We start from the raw sequence: 19,236 nt of genomic DNA on the forward strand, positions 1-19,236 counted from the left end.
AAGGCGAGCAGGTTGCTGGCCCACCAACTGAGGAAAAGGGGAGCAGCGAGGGAGATAGGGGGGGTGAGAGATGAGGAGGGAGAGATGGAGCGGGGAGCGGAGAGAGTGAATGGAGTGTTCACGGCATTTTATGAAAGATTATATGAAGCTCAGCCCCCGGAAGGGAAGGAGAGAATGATGTGCTTTCTGGATCAGCTGGAATTTCCTACGGTGGAGGAGCAGGAGAGGGCGGGACTGGGAGCACAGATTGAGATGGAGGAAGTGGTGAAAGGGATTGGGAGCATGCAGGCGGGGAAGGCCCCGGGACCAGACGGATTCCCAGTGGAATTTTATAGGAAATATATGGACTTGCTGGCACCGCTACTGATGAGAACCTTTAATGAGGCTAGGGAAAGGGGGCAGCTGCCCCCGACTATGTCAGAGGCAACGATATCGCTCCTCCTAAAGAAGGAAAAAGACCCTCTGCAATGCGGGTCCTATAGGCCCATTTCCCTCCAGAATGTGGATGCTAAGATTCTGGCCAAGGTAATGGCAACGAGGATAGAGGATTGTGTCCCGGGGGTGGTTCATGAGGACCAAACTGGTTTGTGAAGGGGAGACAGCTGAACACAAATATACAGAGGCTGCTAGGGGTAATGATGATGCCCCCACCAGAGGGGGAAGCGGAGATAGTGGTGGCGATGGATGCCGAGAAAGCATTTGATAGAGTGGAGTGGGATTATTTGTGGGAGGTGCTGAGGAGATTTGGCTTTGGAGATGGGTATATCAGATGGGTACAGTTGCTGTATAGGGCCCCGATGGCGAGCGTGGTCACGAATGGACGGGGGTCCGATTATTTTCGGCTCCATAGAGGGACAAGGCAGGGATGTCCTCTGTCCCCGTTATTGTTTGCACTGGCGATTGAGCCCCTGGCCATAGCATTGAGGGGTTCCAGGAAGTGGAGGGGAGTACTCAGGGGAGGAGAAGAACACCGGGTATCTCTGTATGCGGATGATTTGTTGTTGTATGTGGCGGACCCGGCGGAGGGGATACCAGAGATAATGCGGATACTTGGGGAGTTTGGGGATTTTGCAGGGTATAAATTGAACATGGGGAAAAGAGAGTTGTTTGTGGTGCATCCAGGGGAGCAGAGCAGGGAAATAGAGGATTTACCGTTGAGGAAGGTAACAAGGGACTTCCGGTACTTGGGGATCCAGATAGCCAACAATTGGGGTACATTACACAGGCTTAATTTAACGCGGTTGGTGGAACAGATGGAGGAGGACTTTAAGAGATGGGACATGGTGTCCCTGTCATTGGCAGGTAGGGTGCAGGCGGTTAAAATGGTGGTCCCCCCGAGATTCCTTTTTGTGTTTCAGTGCCTCCCGGTAGTGGTCACGAAGGCTTTTTTCAAGAGAATCGAGAAGAGCATTATGAGTTTTGTGTGGGCCGGGAAGATCCCGAGAGTGAGGAGGGGATTTTTGCAGCGTAGTAGGGACAGGGGGGGGCTGGCACTACCGAGCCTAAGTGAGTACTACTGGGCCGCCAATGTTTCAATGGTGTGTAAGTGGATGGGAGAAGGGGAGGGAGCGGCGTGGAAGATATTGGAGAGGGTGTCCTGCAGGGGGACTAGCCTACAAGCAATGGTGACGGCGCCGTTGCCGTTCTCACCGAAGAAATACTCCACAAGCCCGGTGGTGGAGGCTACATTGAAAATTTGGGGGCAGTGGAGACGGCATAGGGGAAAGACCGGAGCCTCGGTGCGGTCCCCGATAAGAAATAACCATAGGGGTTCCGGGTGCGGCGATGACCAGCTGAGTCGCACGTTTCGGCAGCTCCCTGTGAAACGGACTTTTGGGCTCTTGATAGGAGCCCCAACAGCAATTTTAACGGCTGAAAACACCGTGTGGTAAACCAGAAGGGTGTTCCCCCTGGACACGGATGGAAAAAGGAGAGGAAAGTGGCCGGATTGCAGCGGATCCTTTGGAACAACGGCAAGGAAGGCAAGCAGAAACCAAGATGGCGTCGGAAGGTGGCAGTTTCATATGGGGCCCTGAACAACAAGAGTTTTTGAAACGCTGCGTGGAGGAGATAAAAAAGGAAATGAAGAAAGAGTTGTTGGCCCCGATATTACAGGCGATTGAAGGGCTGAAAGAGGAACAAAAGACCCAGGAGCAGGAGCTTCGGGTCGTGAAGGCGAAAGCAGCAGAAAATGAAAACGACATACAGGGCCTGGTGGTGAAGTTGGAGATACAGGAGGCACACCAGAAACGATCTGTGGAGAGGTTGGAGGCACTGGAAAATAACGCAAGGAGGAACAACTTGAGGATTCTTGGCCTTCCTGAAGGTGTGGAGGGGGCGGACGTCGGGGCATATGTGAGCACGATGCTGCACTCGTTAATGGGAGTGGAGGCCCCGACGGGTCCGTTGGAGGTGGAGGGAGCATACCGAGTTATGGTGCGAGGATCGAGAGCAGGAGAAGCTCCAAGAGCCATAGTGGTGAGATTTCTCCGTTTTAAGGATAGAGAAATGGTCCTTAGATGGGCGAAGAAAACTCGGTGTAGTAAATGGGAGAACGCGGTGATCCGCGTCTATCAAGATTGGAGTGCGGAGGTGGCGAGAAGGAGGGCGAGCTTTAATCGGGCCAAAGCGGTACTTCACAAAAAAAAGATAAAGTTTGGAATGCTGCAACCGGCAAGACTGTGGGTCACATATCAAGGGAGGCACCACTACTTTGAGACGGCGGATGAAGCGTGGACTTTTATTGTAGAAGAAAAATTGGAATGATTGGACTACGAAAATGAACGTTTGGACAAAGTGGCGGGACGAGTGGGGGGGGGGCGAAGAGGGATTGTATGATTAATCCTGCGGTATGGTAACTTTTCTTTCTCCCACAGGTGGTGATGGGGGGAGGTGGGGAGGGAGAGGAGATGGGGCGTTGGCCATGGGAGGCGGGGCCGAGGGAGAGGCGCGGGCTTGGTTCCCGCGCTATGATAATTATGGCGGGAATAGAGAAGCAGGAAGGAGGGGGCGCCGCACGGGGCGAGCCGTGATCACGGGGGGAAGCCGAGGTCAGCCAGAGTTTGCTGACTTCTGGGAGCAACATGGGGGGAGTAATTACGCTAGCGGGGGGTCTAGCGGGGGGGGGGGGGGGGAATTACTGGGTTGCTGCTGCTGGGGAAAGGGGGGAGTGGGTACGGGAAAGGATGGGCGGGGGGGCACCGTCTGGGAGAACTACAGCCGCGTGGGAACTGGGCGAGAAGCTGGAAAAAGATGATGGCTAACCGGCAAGGGGGGGTGGGGTGGGAAGCCCCCCAACCCGGCTGATCACGTGGAACGTGAGGGGGCTTAACGGGCCGATAAAGAGGGCACGAGTACTCGCACACCTTAAGAAACTTAAAGCAGATGTGGTCATGTTACAGGAAACGCACCTGAAACTGATAGATCAGGTTAGGCTGCGCAAAGGATGGGTAGGGCAGGTGTTCCATTCGGGGCTGGATGCGAAAAACAGGGGGGTGGCTATATTAGTGGGGAAGCGGGTAATGTTCGAGGCAAAGACTATAGTGGCGGATAACGGGGGCAGATACGTGATGGTGAGTGGCAAATTACAGGGAGAGATGGTGGTGTTGGTAAACGTGTATGCCCCGAATTGGGACGATGCCAATTTTATGAGGCGAATGCTAGGACGCATCCCAGACCTAGAGACCGGAAAGCTGATAATGGGGGGAGACTTTAACACGGTGTTGGAACCAAGGCTGGATAGGTCGAAGTCCAGGACTGGTAGGAGGCCGGCAGCAGCCAAGGTGCTTCAGGATTTTATGGAGCAGATGGGAGGGGTGGACCCGTGGAGATTCAGTAGACCTAGGAGTAAGGAGTTCTCGTTTTTCTCCTATGTCCATAAAGTCTATTCACGCATAGACTTTTTTGTGTTGGGTAGGGCATTGATCCCGAGGGTGAGGGGAACGGAATATACGGCTATAGCCATTTCGGATCATGCCCCACACTGGGTAGACTTGGAGATAGGGGAGGAAACAAGAGGGCGTCCACCCTGGAGAATGGACATGGGACTAATGGCGGATGAGGGGGTGTGCTTAAGGGTGAGGGGATGCATTGAAAAGTACTTGGAACTCAATGACAATGGGGAGGTTCAGGTGGGAGTGGTCTGGGAGGCGTTGAAGGCGGTGGTTAGGGGGGAGCTGATATCAATAAGGACACATAAAGGGAAGCAGGAGAGTAAGGAACGGGAGCGGTTATTGCAAGAACTTTTGAGGGTGGACAGACAGTATGCGGAAGCACCGGAGGAGGGACTGTATAGGGAAAGGCAAAGGCTGCATGTGGAATTTGACTTGCTGACCACAGGCACTGCAGAGGCACAATGGAGGAAGGCGCAGGGTGTACAGTATGAATATGGAGAGAAGGCGAGCAGATTGCTGGCACACCAATTGAGGAAAAGGGGAGCAGCGAGGGAAATAGGGGGGGTGAGAGACGAAGATGGAGAGACGGAACGGGGAGCGGAGAGAGTGAATGAAGTGTTTAAGACATTTTATAAAAAATTGTATGAAGCTCAACCCCCGGATGGGAGGGAGAGAATGATGGAGTTTTTGGATCGGCTGGAAATTCCCAAGGTGGAAGAGCAGGAAAGGATGGGATTGGGAGCACAGATCACGGTCGAAGAAGTGGTGAAAGGAATTAGGAACATGCAGACGGGAAAGGCCCCGGGACCGGACGGATTCCCAGTTGAATTTTACAGAAAATATTTGGACTTGCTCGCCCCGCTACTGACGAGGACCTTCAACGAGGCAAAGGAAAGGGGACAACTGCCCCCGACTATGTCAGAAGCAACGATATCGCTTCTTTTAAAGAAGGAAAAGGATCCGCTACAATGCGGGTCCTACAGACCAATCTCCCTCCTCAATGTAGATGCCAAGGTCTTGGCCAAGGTAATGGCAATGAGAATAGAGGAATGTGTCCCGGGGGTGGTTCATGAGGACCAAACTGGGTTTGTGAAGGGGAGACAGCTGAACACGAACATACGGAGGTTGTTAGGGGTAATGATGATGGCCCCACCAGAGGGTGAAACGGAGATAGTAGTGGCGATGGATGCCGAGAAAGCATTTGATAGAGTGGAGTGGGATTATCTGTGGGAGGTGTTGAGGAGATTTGGGTTCGGAGAGGGGTATGTTAGATGGGTGCAGCTGTTGTATAGGGCCCCAGTGGCGAGTGTGGTCACGAATGGACGGGGATCGGCATATTTTCGGCTCCATAGAGGGACAAGGCAGGGATGTCCTCTGTCCCCATTACTGTTTGCACTGGCGATTGAGCCCCTGGCGATAGCGCTGAGAGGTTCCAAGGGATGGAGGGGAATACTTAGGGGAGGAGAAGAACACCGGGTATCTTTATATGCGGATGATCTGCTACTATATGTGGCGGATCCAGCGGAGGGGATGCCAGAAATAATGCGGATACTTGGGGAGTTTGGGGATTTTTCAGGGTATAAATTGAACATGGGGAAGAGTGAGCTGTTTGTGGTGCATCCAGGGGAGCAGAGTAGAGAAATAGAAGACCTACCGTTGAGGAAGGTAACAAGAGACTTTCGTTACCTGGGGATCCAGATAGCTAAGAATTGGGGCACATTGCACAGGCTAAATTTGACGCGGTTGGTGGAACAGATGGAGGAAGATTTCAAGAGATGGGATATGGTAGCATTGTCAATGGCAGGGAGGGTGCAGGCGGTTAAGATGGTGGTCCTCCCGAGATTCCTTTTTGTGTTTCAGTGTCTCCCGGTGGTGATCACGAAGGCTTTTTTCAAAAGGATAGAAAAGAGTATCATGGGTTTTGTTTGGGCCGGGAAGACTCCGAGAGTGAGGAAGGGATTCTTACAGCGTAGTAGGGATAGGGGGGGGCTGGCGCTACCGAGCCTAAGTGAGTATTATTGGGCCGCTAATATTTCAATGGTGAGTAAGTGGATGGGAGAGGAGGAAGGAGCGGTGTGGAAGAGATTAGAGAGGGCGTCCTGTAGGGGGACCAGCCTGCAGGCTATGGTGACAGCCCCATTGCCGTTCTCACCAAGGAACTATACCACGAGTCCGGTGGTGGTAGCTACACTGAAGATTTGGGGACAGTGGAGACGACATAGGGGAAAGACCGGAGCACTGGGGGGGTCCCCGATAAGAAACAACCATAGGTTTGCCCCGGGGGGAATGGATGGGGGATATGGAATGTGGCAAAGAGCAGGTATAACGCAATTGAAAGATCTATTTGTGGATGGGAAGTTTGCGAGTCTGGGAGCGCTGACCGAGAAATATGGGTTGCCCCAAGGGAAAGCATTCAGGTACATGCAATTGAGGGCTTTTGCGAGGCAACAGGTGAGGGAATTCCCGCAGCTCCCGACACAAGAGGTGCAGGACAGAGTCATCTCAAAGAAATGGGTGGGGGACGGTAAGGTGTCGGATATATATAGGGAAATGAGAGACGAAGGGGAGACTATGATGGACGAACTAAAAGGGAAATGGGAAGAAGAGCTAGGGGAGGAGATTGAGGAGGGGATGTGGGCAGATGCCCTAAACAGGGTAAACTCGTCGTCCTCGTGCGCCAGGCTAAGCCTGATTCAGTTTAAGGTATTACACAGGGCACATATGACTGGAACACGGCTCAGTAAATTTTTTGGGGTGGAGGATAGGTGTGCGAGGTGCTCGAGAAGCCCAGCGAATCATACCCATATGTTTTGGTCATGCCCGGCACTACAGGGGTTTTGGATGGGGGTGACAAAGGTGCTTTCGAAAGTAGTAGGAGTCCGGGTCGAACCAAGCTGGGGGTTGGCTATATTTGGGGTTGCACAAGAGCCGGGAGTGCAGGAGGCGAAAGAGGCCGATGTTTTGGCCTTTGCGTCCCTAGTAGCCCGGCGCAGAATATTGCTAATGTGGAAAGAAGCCAAGCCCCCGGGGGTGGAGACCTGGATAAATGATATGGCGGAGTTCATAAAGTTAGAGCGGATTAAGTTCGTCCTAAGGGGGTCGGCTCAAGGGTTTACTAGGCGGTGGCAACCGTTCGTCGAATATCTTGCGGAAAGATAGATAGGGGAGAACAAAGAAGGCAGCAGCAGCGGCCCAGGACTTGGGGGAGGGGGGGGAGGGGGGGATGGGGGGGGGGGGGGGTGTGGCCTGAGACAAGGCAGTTGCCAATTAGGGCTAGTTTTTATTTTTTGTTATTTAATATTTATTTATTTGTTGTTGTTTTTGTTTAAATTTAAAAAGGTCATTATTATCTGTATTGTTACAATGTTGTGTAAAGGATGCACAATGTACTGTGTTGGTTGACCAAAAATTTTCAATAAAATATTATTTAAAAAAAAAAAAAAGAAATAACCATAGGTTTGTTCCGGGGAGAATGGATGGGGGATTTGGAACATGGCAAAGAGCTGGGGTAGTACAATTGAGAGATCTGTTCGTAGATGGGGCGTTTGCGAGTCTGGGAGCGCTGACGGAAAAATATGGGTTGCCCCAAGGGAATGCATTTCGGTATATGCAACTGAGGGCTTTCGCGAGGCAACAGGTGAGGGAATTCCCGCAGCTCCTGACGCAGGAGGTGCAGGACAGAGTGATCTCAGAGACATGGGTGGGGGATGGTAAGGTGTCGGACACATATAGGGAAATGAGGGACGAGGAGATCATCATGGTAGATGAGCTGAAAGGGAAATGGGAAGAGGAGCTGGGGGAGGAGATTGAGGAGGGGCTGTGGGCCGACGCCCTACGTAGGGTAAACTCATTGTCCTCGTGTGCCAGGCTAAGCCTGATACAATTTAAGGTGTTACACAGGGCGCATATGACTGGAGCACGGCCCAGTAAATTTTTGTGGGTAGAGGATAGGTGTGGGAGATGCTCGAGAAGCCCAGCGAATCACACCCACATGTTCTGGTCATGCCCAGCACTACAGGGGTTCTAGGTGGGGGTGGCAAAGGTGCTTTTGAAGGTGGTGGGGGTCCGGGTCGAGCCAGGCTGGGGGTTGGCTATATTCGGGGTTGCAGAAGAGCCGGGAGTACACCAGGCGGTGGCAACCGTTCGTCGACTACCTCACAGAAAGATAGAGGGGATGGAAAAGAAGAAGACAACAGCAGCAACCCAGGGGGGAAGGGGGGGGGGGGGGGGGGGGGTGGGGGGTGAGGAACCGGATGGACTTTCAGGGATGTCATTATATATGTATAGACACTTGTTATATGTAATGTATATTGGATTGTATCCTTGGAGATTAACTATTTTTGACAAGGCAGTTGCCACTCAGTTTTGTTTTTGTTTATATATTATTTATTTGTTTAAAACTGGCCATTGTGGCATATTGCTTTGTTGTTGTTCAAAAGAAAAACTATGTACTGTTATGTTTGGCCACAAAATTTTGAATAAATATATTTTTTTAAATCAATATGGTTCAGCTTATCCGGAAAGTCGCATTGACATTCCTTTCCCTTTTACGTTTAAAGTTAAAACCCCCACAATGTCTTGCACACAAGGGAAGCTGGAGGAACGGGGAGACAGTAATATAATTTGTCCCCACACTCCCCTCCAATTCCGGACAGTCCTTGCCTCCTGCAATTGACGATGCACAAAACCGAACCATCTGGAAGACCACAGCACATGTCTGCATAACCAGGTTGGTGTAGCCCTCTCACCTGTGCTCCTGTATTCAAACAGTCGTGGGTCTGCCTTGATGGGGATGAGCCCCAGTCTGTGTGCCAGAATCTCATCCTGTACAATGGAGGTATTGTTGTAGATAAATGCTTTCTCCACAGCCATAGTTGGGACCTGAGCAACAACTAATGTTAGATTCAATGCAGCAGGTTCAAGGTGTTAAACACAATAGCAAATTATGTCAAATAACGACTCAAAAAAATTGGTTTAGTAAATGTACTTGGTGACGTCTCATTGGGCCAAACATAAGGGTCTTATATTCAATTCCCAGTTTGCGGAATTACATATCCGTCAAGCTGTGATAAAGACACAACAATTACCTTCATCTGGGTAGCTACTTTGATGGGAAAACAAAATCGGATCATGCGCAACAGAGGTGTTCCTGTGAATGAATCACTGGGTTAAGGAGGAGTTGGAGGTGTGAATGTTGGGAAGAGGACAGGATTAGTCTTCACCATGATGCCATGGGTGTTGAAGCTAATTACGGTTCCTCTGGTTACCATCTAGCTCAGCACAGCACAGATCGAAGCTGTTGTATAGTTCAGCATTCGACTGAAAGGTGGTAGTACCGGCTATGTTTGCCAAATCAAATTGAACATTTGTACAGTGGCCACAGAAAAGGGAGATCAGACCGCAAATGTCAGAGGTGAGTATTGCCGCATCACATGATTATCAGGATCGGACTGAGTTTTATACATCAATGCATATTTTTTTTAAAGTACTTTTGATTTTAAATTTAATATCACCGACAATTGCTTGGTGGTATAGAATTTGAACATTGCTGAAAAGAAAGACATGTTGCCGAACCCTCCACTCATTGGAGTCAGACCTAGCACAAAGGAAGATGCTTGTGGTTATTGGGAGGTCAGTCATGTCAGCCCAGGGCATCACTGGAGTTCATAGAATTCTCCCTCGGTGTACCCGAACAGGCGCTGGAATGTGACGAGGAGGAGCTTGTCACAGTAACTTCATGCCGTGTTAATGTCAGCCTCCTTGTGACACTAATAAAGATTATTTATTATGTTCGCTCACATTTTCCCCATGTCCGCGTGGGTTCCGCCCCCACAACCTAAGGATGTGCAGGTTTGGTGGATTGGCCAAGCTAAATTGCCCCATAATTGGAAAATAAAATGATTGGGTACTCTAAATTTATAAAGAAAAAAAAATGTTATTATATTCGCAGATGACTGCACGATGTTCAGCACCATTCGCAATTCCTCAGTTAATGAAGCAGGCCATGTCCAAATCCAGCAAGATGTGGACATTATCCAGACTTGGGCTGACAAGCGGCAAGTTACAGATGCGCCAGGCAATCATCTCTAACAAGAGAGAATCAAACCATCACCCCATGACATCCAATGGCATTACCATCGCTAAATCCCCACGATCAATGTCCTGGGTTACCGTGGACCAGAAACTGAAATGGACCAGCCATAGAAATACTGTGGCTACAAAAGCAGGTCAAAAGCTGGGAGTTTTGAGGTGAGTAACTCACTTTCTGATCCCCCAAAGCCTGTCCATCATCTACAAGGTCCAAATCAGGTGTGTAATGACATACTCTCGATTACCCTGGATGAGTGCAGCTTCAACACCCATCTACCACCCTCAACATTCACTCCTCCACCACCGATGCACATAGGCAGCAGTGTCTACCATCCACAAGATGCACTGCAACAACACTGACCAAGACTCCTTCAACAGGAACGGTATGGGTGTACCAACTGCATATGGACTTCAACAGTTCAAGAAGGCAGCTTACCACTACATTCTCAAGGGAAATGGGCAATAAGTACTGGCCTAGGCAACGATGCCCACACCCTGTGAAAGAATAGACATATTTTTAAACTTTGTCTTGCACTAATGAGGACAAACAACCTGTTTTGAGTTTGTCAAAATGAGAGCAAGATGAAAAGCTACAGCAAGATGTCTCTTTTCAGCAATACTGTGACTAACTGGTGGCATTGGTGTAAAGATTGCCTCCATAGTCCCAGATGACCATCGGCTGCTTTCCCCTTTGAAGGGAAGAGCTGAGTGGTGGCGATTTAACCCGAGGGTCACCACACCTCAAGTGGGCCTTTATGAATATCCTCAGCCGGTACAGTTATAGAACCCACGCTCCCTCTGCTTCACGAACGAGCTGTGGTAGTGGTTAGCACTGCTGCCTCACAGCTCCAGGTTCAATTCCGACCATGGGTGACTATCTGTGTGGAGTGTGCACGTTCTGGGTTTATGTAGATACCCTCCGAGTGCTCTGGTTTCCTCCCACAGTCCAAAGATGCGCAGGTTAGGTGGATTGGCCACGCTAAATTGTCCCTTAGTGTCCAAAGATGTGCAGGTTAGGTTGCAGGGTTACGGGGATAGGGTGTGAAGTGGACCGAGGCATGAGTGCTCTTTTGGAGGGTCAGTGTAGACCCAATGGGCCAAATGGCCTTGTTCTGCACTGTAGGGATTCAATGAATTAAGAGTGCTGTAAGGTGAATACAATTACAAACGTAACACAGCATGAAGTTTCATTACCTCAGCAAGCAGGATCCTGCGGAAGGCATTCGCAATCGCAGCGTCGATTCCGACCATATCAAACTCCAGTGTATCTTCCTCCAGCCGAACAATATCAACCCTGAAATTCTGAGAGAGAGAAACTTTACAGGGAGGTCACATAATATTTCAGTGCTGCAATCAGTGCCACTCAGTCAGCAGAGATGCTACAAGGTTTCAGGACAGTTAACAAGATGACCATATCTGCATGTTGCAAAAAAGGTTCCTGGAGACTGAAGATAAACAGAACATGAAACATGGAATGAGCAGGGGCTCGCGATCTACTGGACCCTCCCTACTCCGTACAGCTGCTGCAGCTCTACATTTTGGGGATAAATCTATCAATACTCTGGGATTTCACACCAGATTAATGGCAGGGAGTTGTGAACCATGAAGGAAAGCGTCTGGATAGATGTCTGATATAACACACAGCTTAATCTGTACTGCTCTTTGCCTTCATTGAAGAAAGACGAGCAGGCTACATCTTTCTCAACACAATCCCAAAGGCTTGAAATTGAGAAGAATGGGAGGTGATAACATATAAATGTAGAAATGCTTGTCAAATTAGATGCTGAGAGGCTGTTTCCCCTGGCTGGAGTCCAGAACTGGACAATCATATCAGGATAAGCAATATGTCATTTAGGATTGAGACAAGAAGAAATGAATTCACTGGGAGATTGTGAATCTTTGAAATTGTCTACCCCAGAAAGATATAGAACGTTCAGTTGGTGAGCATTGGTCAGATTTTGGGGTAGTAAGGGATATGGCTGGAAAGTGGAGTTCAACCTTAATGGTAGTAAGTGGTGAAAAGGTGAGGGAGGCCCTATGGTCGACTCCTTACATTTGTATCCAAGCTGCAATTGCTGCCTACATCCCACCCTTGAAGATGGTGTTGGGAAGCCTGTCCGCAACACAATACCACCAGCAAATGGGAGCACTCCGACATTGCAGGAACAGGCAATCTGGTGAGGTCCCTTACAAGGGAAGTTACATTACAAGATGGAGATGGTTGACAGCTTCAAAATCCTAGGTGAGCATGTCACCAAAAATCTGTCCTAGTCCACCCACATTGATGCTACGACCAAGAAAGTACAACGGACCCTATACTTCCTCAGGAAACAAAGGGAATTCGGCATGTATTAATAATATCATAGAATATACAGTGCAGGAGGCCATTTGGCCCATCGTGTCTGCACCAGCCTTTGGCAAGAGCACCCAACCTAAACCCATACCTCCACCCATAATCCAGTAACCCCACCTAACTTTTTGGGCACAGTAAGAAGTCTTACAACACCAGGCTAAAATCCAAAAAGTTTGTTTGGAGTCTTAGCTTTCGGAGCACAGCTCCTTCATCAGGTGAGTGTTTTGGGCATGAAGGAGTAATTTAGCATGGCCAATTCACCTAACCTGCACATCTTTGGTTGACCATAAAACCATAATAATAATCTTTATTATTGTCACAAGTAGGCTTACATTTACACTGCAATGAAGTTACTGTGAAAAGCCCCTAGTCGCCACATTCCGGCGCCTGTTCGGGTCACAGAGGGAGAATTCAGAATGTCCAATTCACCTAACAGCACATCTTTCGGGACTTGTGGGAGGAAACTGGAGCACCCGGAGGAAACCTACGCAGGCACGGGGAGAACGTGCAGACTCCGCACAGACAGTGACCCAAGCCAGGAATCGAACCTGGGACCCTGGAGCTGTGAAGCAACAGTGCTAACCACTGTGCCACCACACTGCCCATACAGCACCCATACAGCATGTCCACATTGACTCTTACCAACTTTTACAGATGCACCATAGAAAGCATCCTATCTGGCTGCATCACAGCCTGGTATGGGAACCGCTCGGTTCAAGACCGCAAGAATTTAGAGAGTCGTGATCACAGCCTAGTCCATCACACGAATCTGCCTCCCATCCATTGACTGTCTGCACCTCCTGCTGACACCCGGGTTATTCTCTCTTCCATTGAGCAAGAGATACAAAAGTCTGAGAACACGCACTAACAGATTCAAAAACAGCTTCTTCCCCGCTGTTACCAGACTCCTGAATGACCCTCTTACGAACTGAACTGATCTCTCCACGCATCTTCTCTACTGATTCGTCCTACGCTCAGTATGCTTCACCCGATGCCTGCGTCTATGTACTTATATTTGTATTTATGTATGTCCTATATATTTTTTTATGTATGAAACAATCTGTCTGGACTGCATGCAGAACAATACTTTTCAAGATTAATAAGATGGGTGACAATGTTACAATCTTGTTACACTCCACTTTGGAAATAAGTTGTGATCCCCTCATCTTCTCAATATAGATCTTGGAGTTAGATACACATGCTGGATGAATTCCAACATTTGGCTGGTACTCCTAGTTTCCAGCTTGATGAAAATTTAATAGGTTGAATGCAATTAAATGGAGCTCGAGAGGCTTATGTTGATCTTTGTTTAATTATTTGCTTATGGGATGTGGCCATTGCTAACTAGGCCACCACTTATTGCCCACCCCTAATCACCCTCGAGTGTAAGCACATATCAATTAGGTGCAGGAGTAGCCACTTGGCTCCTCAAATCTGCTCCAGCATTCTAAGATCTTGGCTGACCTGATTGAAACCTCAAAACCAATGGAGAAAGTGGGAGGGAGTTGCCTTCTTGAAATGCTGCAGTCCATGTCTTGTAAGAACGACCACTGTGCTATTAGGAAAGCAGTTCCAGGATTTTGACCCAAACAGTGAAGGAATATGTAGTTTCATGTCAGGATGGTGCATGACATGGAGGAGAGCTTGCAAGCGGTGGTGATCCCATGCATCTGTTGCCCTTGTACTTCTAAATGGTAGAGGTCAGGATCTTGGAAGGTGCTGTCGAAGGAGCCTTGGTGAGTTGTTGCAGTGCATAGATAATAATAATCTTTATTGTCACAAGTAGGCTTACATTAACACTGCAATGAAATTACTGTGAAAAGCCCCTAGTCGCCTCATTCCGGCGCCTGTTCGGGACTGGGGGAGAATTCACAATGTCCAAAAATGGTGAGTTGCTTTTCACAGAATTCCCTATCCCTGACCTGCTCTTGTAGCCACAGTATTCATATGGCTGGTCTAGTTCAGTTTCGGTTAATGGTAAATCCAAGTTTACCATTGGGGGAATTCAGTGATGGTCATGCCATCAAATGTCAAGAGATATGATTAGATGCTCTCTCGTTGAAGATGGTCATTGTCTAGTACTTGTGTGGATGATATATAACTTTTTAAAAAAATTTAGAGTCCCCAATTATTTTTTCTCCAATTAAGGGGCAATTTAGCGTGACCAATCCACCTAACCTGCACATCTTTGGGTTGTGGGGGTGAAACCCACGCAGACATGGAGAGAATGTGCAAACTCCACACGGACAGTGACCCAGATGGATGATATATAATTTGCCATTTATCAGCCCAAGCCTGAATCTTGTCCAGGTCCTATTGCGTTTGGAGTATCTGAAGAGTTGAATGGTGCTTAACCTTGTGCAGCCATCTACCAACATCCCCAGTTAAGACCTTATGATGGAAGGGAGGTCATTGATGAAGCAGCTGAAGATGGTTGGGCCTAGGACACTACCCTGAGGAACTCTGCAGTGATGTCCTGGAGCTGAGATGATTGACCTCCAACCACCACAACCATCTTCCTTTGTGCCAGGTATGCTCCAATCAGCGGTGAGTTTCCTAATCTTCCAGAAATTCTCAGGTCTTCCATTTACTATTCAACATGGATAATGAACACAAGAACTAGGAGCAGGAGTAGTGTAGCCACTTAAAATGGCCAACTCCCGATTCAAAATGGCGAACGGCAAAGGCTGATGGGAAAGTCAGCCAACAGGACAAAAACCAGCAGCTGCAGGTTGGCTGTGTATTTACCTCTGGAAAGGCCAGACAATTTCGATACCAGCAACCATCAGCATAACAAAACAACAGCCATCTGCATACTAATGAGCAATCCCTGGGAACAATAAGCAACATTTAGACACACAAAGCTAAATCAGACTCTTCGGCGCCAGCAGGAGCCTACACAAAAAGAGGTGAACGAGCACCTCAAAGACCGCCCATCGATCAGGGAACTGCTCCAGTACTGGAGAAAATCGAACCAAGTGATTGGGACAAAGTCCAATCACTTGGGACCAGGTACAGGGTCCGAAAGGCGGGAAGCCCCTGGGAACTATAAGAATTGAGCCCCAAGTTCAAATCGCTCTCTTCTCCAGCTCTCGTCACTCTTCAGCAGCCGATCGAACCTGTAAGTCTTACTTCAATGCTCGCTACGAGATAGGCGCTCCTAGCTACCAATCTGTACCAACTTCGAATCCCGCAGGCTCAGAAACCGAACGAAAGGCCATTTGTTTCCCTGACCTGGTGGGCCAGTTCCAAGTTAAGTATTGGCCTGTTAGTTGTAGAAGTAGCTTAAACGTAGAATTTGTGCAAGAGTAGCGATTACTGTGTATAATAAATGTGCTTTGATTTAAATCTTGCTAATCGGTGTATTGGATTATTGATCATTACTCAGACTTGAACCACGTGGCGGTATCATAAAGATACCTGGCGACTCAAGAGCAAAGGTGATAAAACAGAGCAATTAAACCAAGGAGAAAATTAGCAACAGTAGGCAATTCAGCCCCTCGAGCTTGCTCCGCCATTCAATATGATCATGTCTAACCTTCTCTCAGCTCAACTCCACCATCTTGCCCATTCTCCATAATCTATAAACCCATTACGAATTAAAAATCTGTCTATCTGCTCCTTAAATTTACTCAAAGTCTTATCATCCACTGTACTCTGGGGTAGTGAATTCGAGCCATGACCCTTTGAGAGAAGTAATTTCTCATCTTGGTTTTAAATCTGCTAACCCTTATCCTAAAACTGTGTCCTCTCATTCGAGATTGCCCCACAAGAGGAAACATCCGCTATACGTCTAGTTTATTAATGCCTTTTTTCATCTTATATACCTCAATTAGATCTGTCATTTTTCTAAACTCGAGAGACTATAAGCCTAAACTACGCAAACTCTCTTCAAGAGACAAACCCCTCACCTCTGTAATCCATCCAGTGAACCTCGTCTGAACTGCCTCTAATGTAACTGCATCAAATAAGGGGACCAAATCTGTGCACAGTACTCCAGGTGCGATCTCACCAGTGCAGTATACAGTTACAGCAACACTTCCCGACTTTTATACTCTAATCCTTTAACTATAAAGGCCAAAATTTGCCTTCTTTATTACTTGCTGTACCTCCATACTAGTTTTCTGAGATTCATGCATGGGGACATTCAGATCCTTCTAGTAAAGTAAGCTTTATTGTCACAAGTAGTCTTATATTAACACTGCAATGAAGTTACTGTGAAAAGTACTTCTGCACCAAAGCACTCTGAAGTTTCTCTCCTTTTAGGAAATAAGTTGCCGTTCCATTTTTCCAAGCAAAATGGATAACCTCACACTCATCCACGCTAAACTCCATCTACCACATTTTGGCCCAATTACCTAACCTATTTATATCCATTTGTAAATTTATTTCCTCATTGCAACTTACTATCCCACCTATTTTAGTGTAATCTACAAATTTGGCTACAGTACCTTCTATGGGATCGAATCCCATTGTACATGGTAAAATTTGAATTCAATAAAAATCTGGAATTAAAAGTCTAATGATACATTGTCTTTTTAAATATATATTGAGAGTATCCAACTACTTTTCTCCAATTAAGGGGCAATTTAGCATGGCCAATCCACCTATCCGGCACATCTCTGGGTTGAGGGGCTGAAACCCACGCAGACACGGGGAGACTGTGCAAACTCCACATGGACAGTGACCCGGGGCCGGGATCGAACCCGGGACCTCGGAGCCATGAGGCAGCAGTGCTAACCACTGCGCAGCCCTGCCGCCCCCGAAACCATTGTTGTAAAAACCCATCTGGTTCACTAGTGTCCTTCAGGGGAGGAAATCTGCCATCCTCACCTGTTCTGGCCGTTATTTGACTCCAGACCCACAGCAATGTGATTGACTCTCAAATGCCCTCAGGGATGGGCAATAAATGCTGACCCAGCCAGCAATACTCAATGCAGATAACAAAGACAGAAACGACGGCATACCATTATGCAAAGGCCAGTGGCAAGCTGGAAGAATCAGAAGCTTTTAAAATCAGCAAAGGATTACTAAAAAAATGATAAAATGAGCATGAAGAAAACTAGCGCAAAGTATATAAAAGAATGGCAAAGATATCTCTCTCCTTAAATGCCTCCTTAAACTGCCAGTGCTCAACTGTGCTACCTTTTAATCTTCCTGCCCAGTCCATGAAGGCCAATTACTTTAGTTAACTCCAGAACACTTTCAAACTGAATTTGAAATTCTATCATGCTATGATCACTCTTCCCTAGAGGATCCGTCACTATGAGGTCATTCATTCATCCCTCCTCATTACACAACACCAAAGGGCAGCATGGTATCACAGTGGTTAGCACAGTTGCTTCACAGCTCCAGGGTCCCGGGTTCGATTCCCGGCTTGGGTCACTGTCTATGCGGAGTCTGCACGTTCTCCCAGCGTCTGCGTGTGTTTCCTCCCACAGTCCAAAGATGCGCAGGATAGGTGGATTGGCCATACTAAATTGCCCTTCGTGTCCAAAAAGGTTAGGTGGGGTTACTGGGTTACAGGGATAGGGTGGAGGCATGGGCTTACGTAGGGTGCTCTTTCCAAGGGCCAGTGCAGACCCGATGGGCTGAATGGCCTCCTTCTGCATTGTAAATTCTATGATTCCATGAAATCCAGAGTAATCTGCTGCCTAGTTGGTTCCACAACATATTGATCCAAGAACCAATCTCTAACACATTCAATGAACTCTCCCTTGAGGCTACCCATGCCAATTTGATTAATCCAGCCTTTATGCATATTAAAATCATCCATGATTTTTGCTGTACCTTTCTTACAAGCCTCCAATATTTCCTGGTTTATACTGTACCCCACTGTGCAACTACTGTTTGGGGATTACTCCCATCAGGGGCTTCTTGCCCTTTCCATTTATCATTTCTCGTCAGGACTGGGTAATTTAGCATGGCCAATCCACCTATCCTGTAGGTAGACAGAAAAACAGAAAAAACTGGACGATCTCAGCAAGTCTGACAACATCCATGGAGAGAGAAGGGAGCTAATGTTTCGAGTCCAGTTGACTCTTTGTACATCTTTGGACTGTGGGAGGAAACCGGAGCACCCGGAGGAAACCCACGCAGACACGGGGAGAACGTGCAGACTCCGCACAGACAGTGACCCAAAGCGGGAATCGAACCTGGGGCCTTGGCACTGAGGCAGCAGTGCTAACCACTGAGACACCCCGAAGGACATTTACAATGGACATGTGTGGTTCTCCAGGCGAGAATGTTGAGTGGGATATGGCTGAGCTGCTCCTGCCCCACTCCATGTTTTACCTCCTCAAACCGCTGCTGCTTCCATGTGTCATCGTAGCCGGGGTAATTTCCTGGGAAATCAGTGGTGTGCACCTGGAGCAGAAAAAAGCCAGTGTGATTAAAGTAACTCTGAGTGAGGAGTGAGGTAACTCTGAGTGAGTGAGGTAACTGAGTGAGTGAGGTTACTCTGAGTGAGGTTACTCTGAGCAAGTGAGTGAGGTAACTCTGAGTGAGTGAGGTAACTGAGTGAGTGAGGTGGCTGAGTGAGTGAGGTGACCCTGAGTGAGTGAGGTAACTCTTAGTGAGTGAGGTAACTGAGTGAGTGAGGTAACTGAGTGAGTGAGGTAACTGAGTGAGTGAGGTAACTCTGAGTGAGGAAACTCTGAGTGAGGAAACTCTGAGTGAGGAAACTCTGAGTGAGGAAACTCTGAGTGAGGAAACTCTGAGTGAGGAAACTCTGAGTGAGGAAACTCTGAGTGAGGAAACTCTGAGTGAGGAAACTCTGAGTGAGGAAACTCTGAGTGAGGAAACTCTGAGTGAGGAAACTCTGAGTGAGGAAACTCTGAGTGAGGAAACTCTGAGTGAGGAAGCTCTGAGTGAGGAAGCTCTGAGTGAGGAAGCTCTGAG

The 19,236-nt window shown here is 48.1% G+C and overlaps 1 protein-coding gene across 1 annotated transcript in view; it reads right to left on the reverse strand.

Annotated features, from left to right (window-relative positions):
• The window catches only part of polr1c (RNA polymerase I and III subunit C), a 72,798-nt gene that overhangs the window by 32,450 nt on the left and 21,112 nt on the right, over positions 1-19,236 (reverse strand). Inside the window, exons 2-4 of the mRNA XM_072500590.1 lie at positions 18,631-18,702; positions 11,178-11,285; positions 8,642-8,774 (exon numbers count right to left, since the gene is read on the reverse strand). Of these exons, the coding sequence (XP_072356691.1) occupies positions 8,642-8,774; positions 11,178-11,285; positions 18,631-18,702 (313 nt within the window). The remainder of the gene's footprint in view (positions 1-8,641; positions 8,775-11,177; positions 11,286-18,630; positions 18,703-19,236) is intronic.

Source organism: Scyliorhinus torazame, chromosome 4 (assembly GCF_047496885.1).
Source record: "Scyliorhinus torazame isolate Kashiwa2021f chromosome 4, sScyTor2.1, whole genome shotgun sequence".
Classification (NCBI taxonomy): Eukaryota; Metazoa; Chordata; class Chondrichthyes; order Carcharhiniformes; family Scyliorhinidae; genus Scyliorhinus; species Scyliorhinus torazame.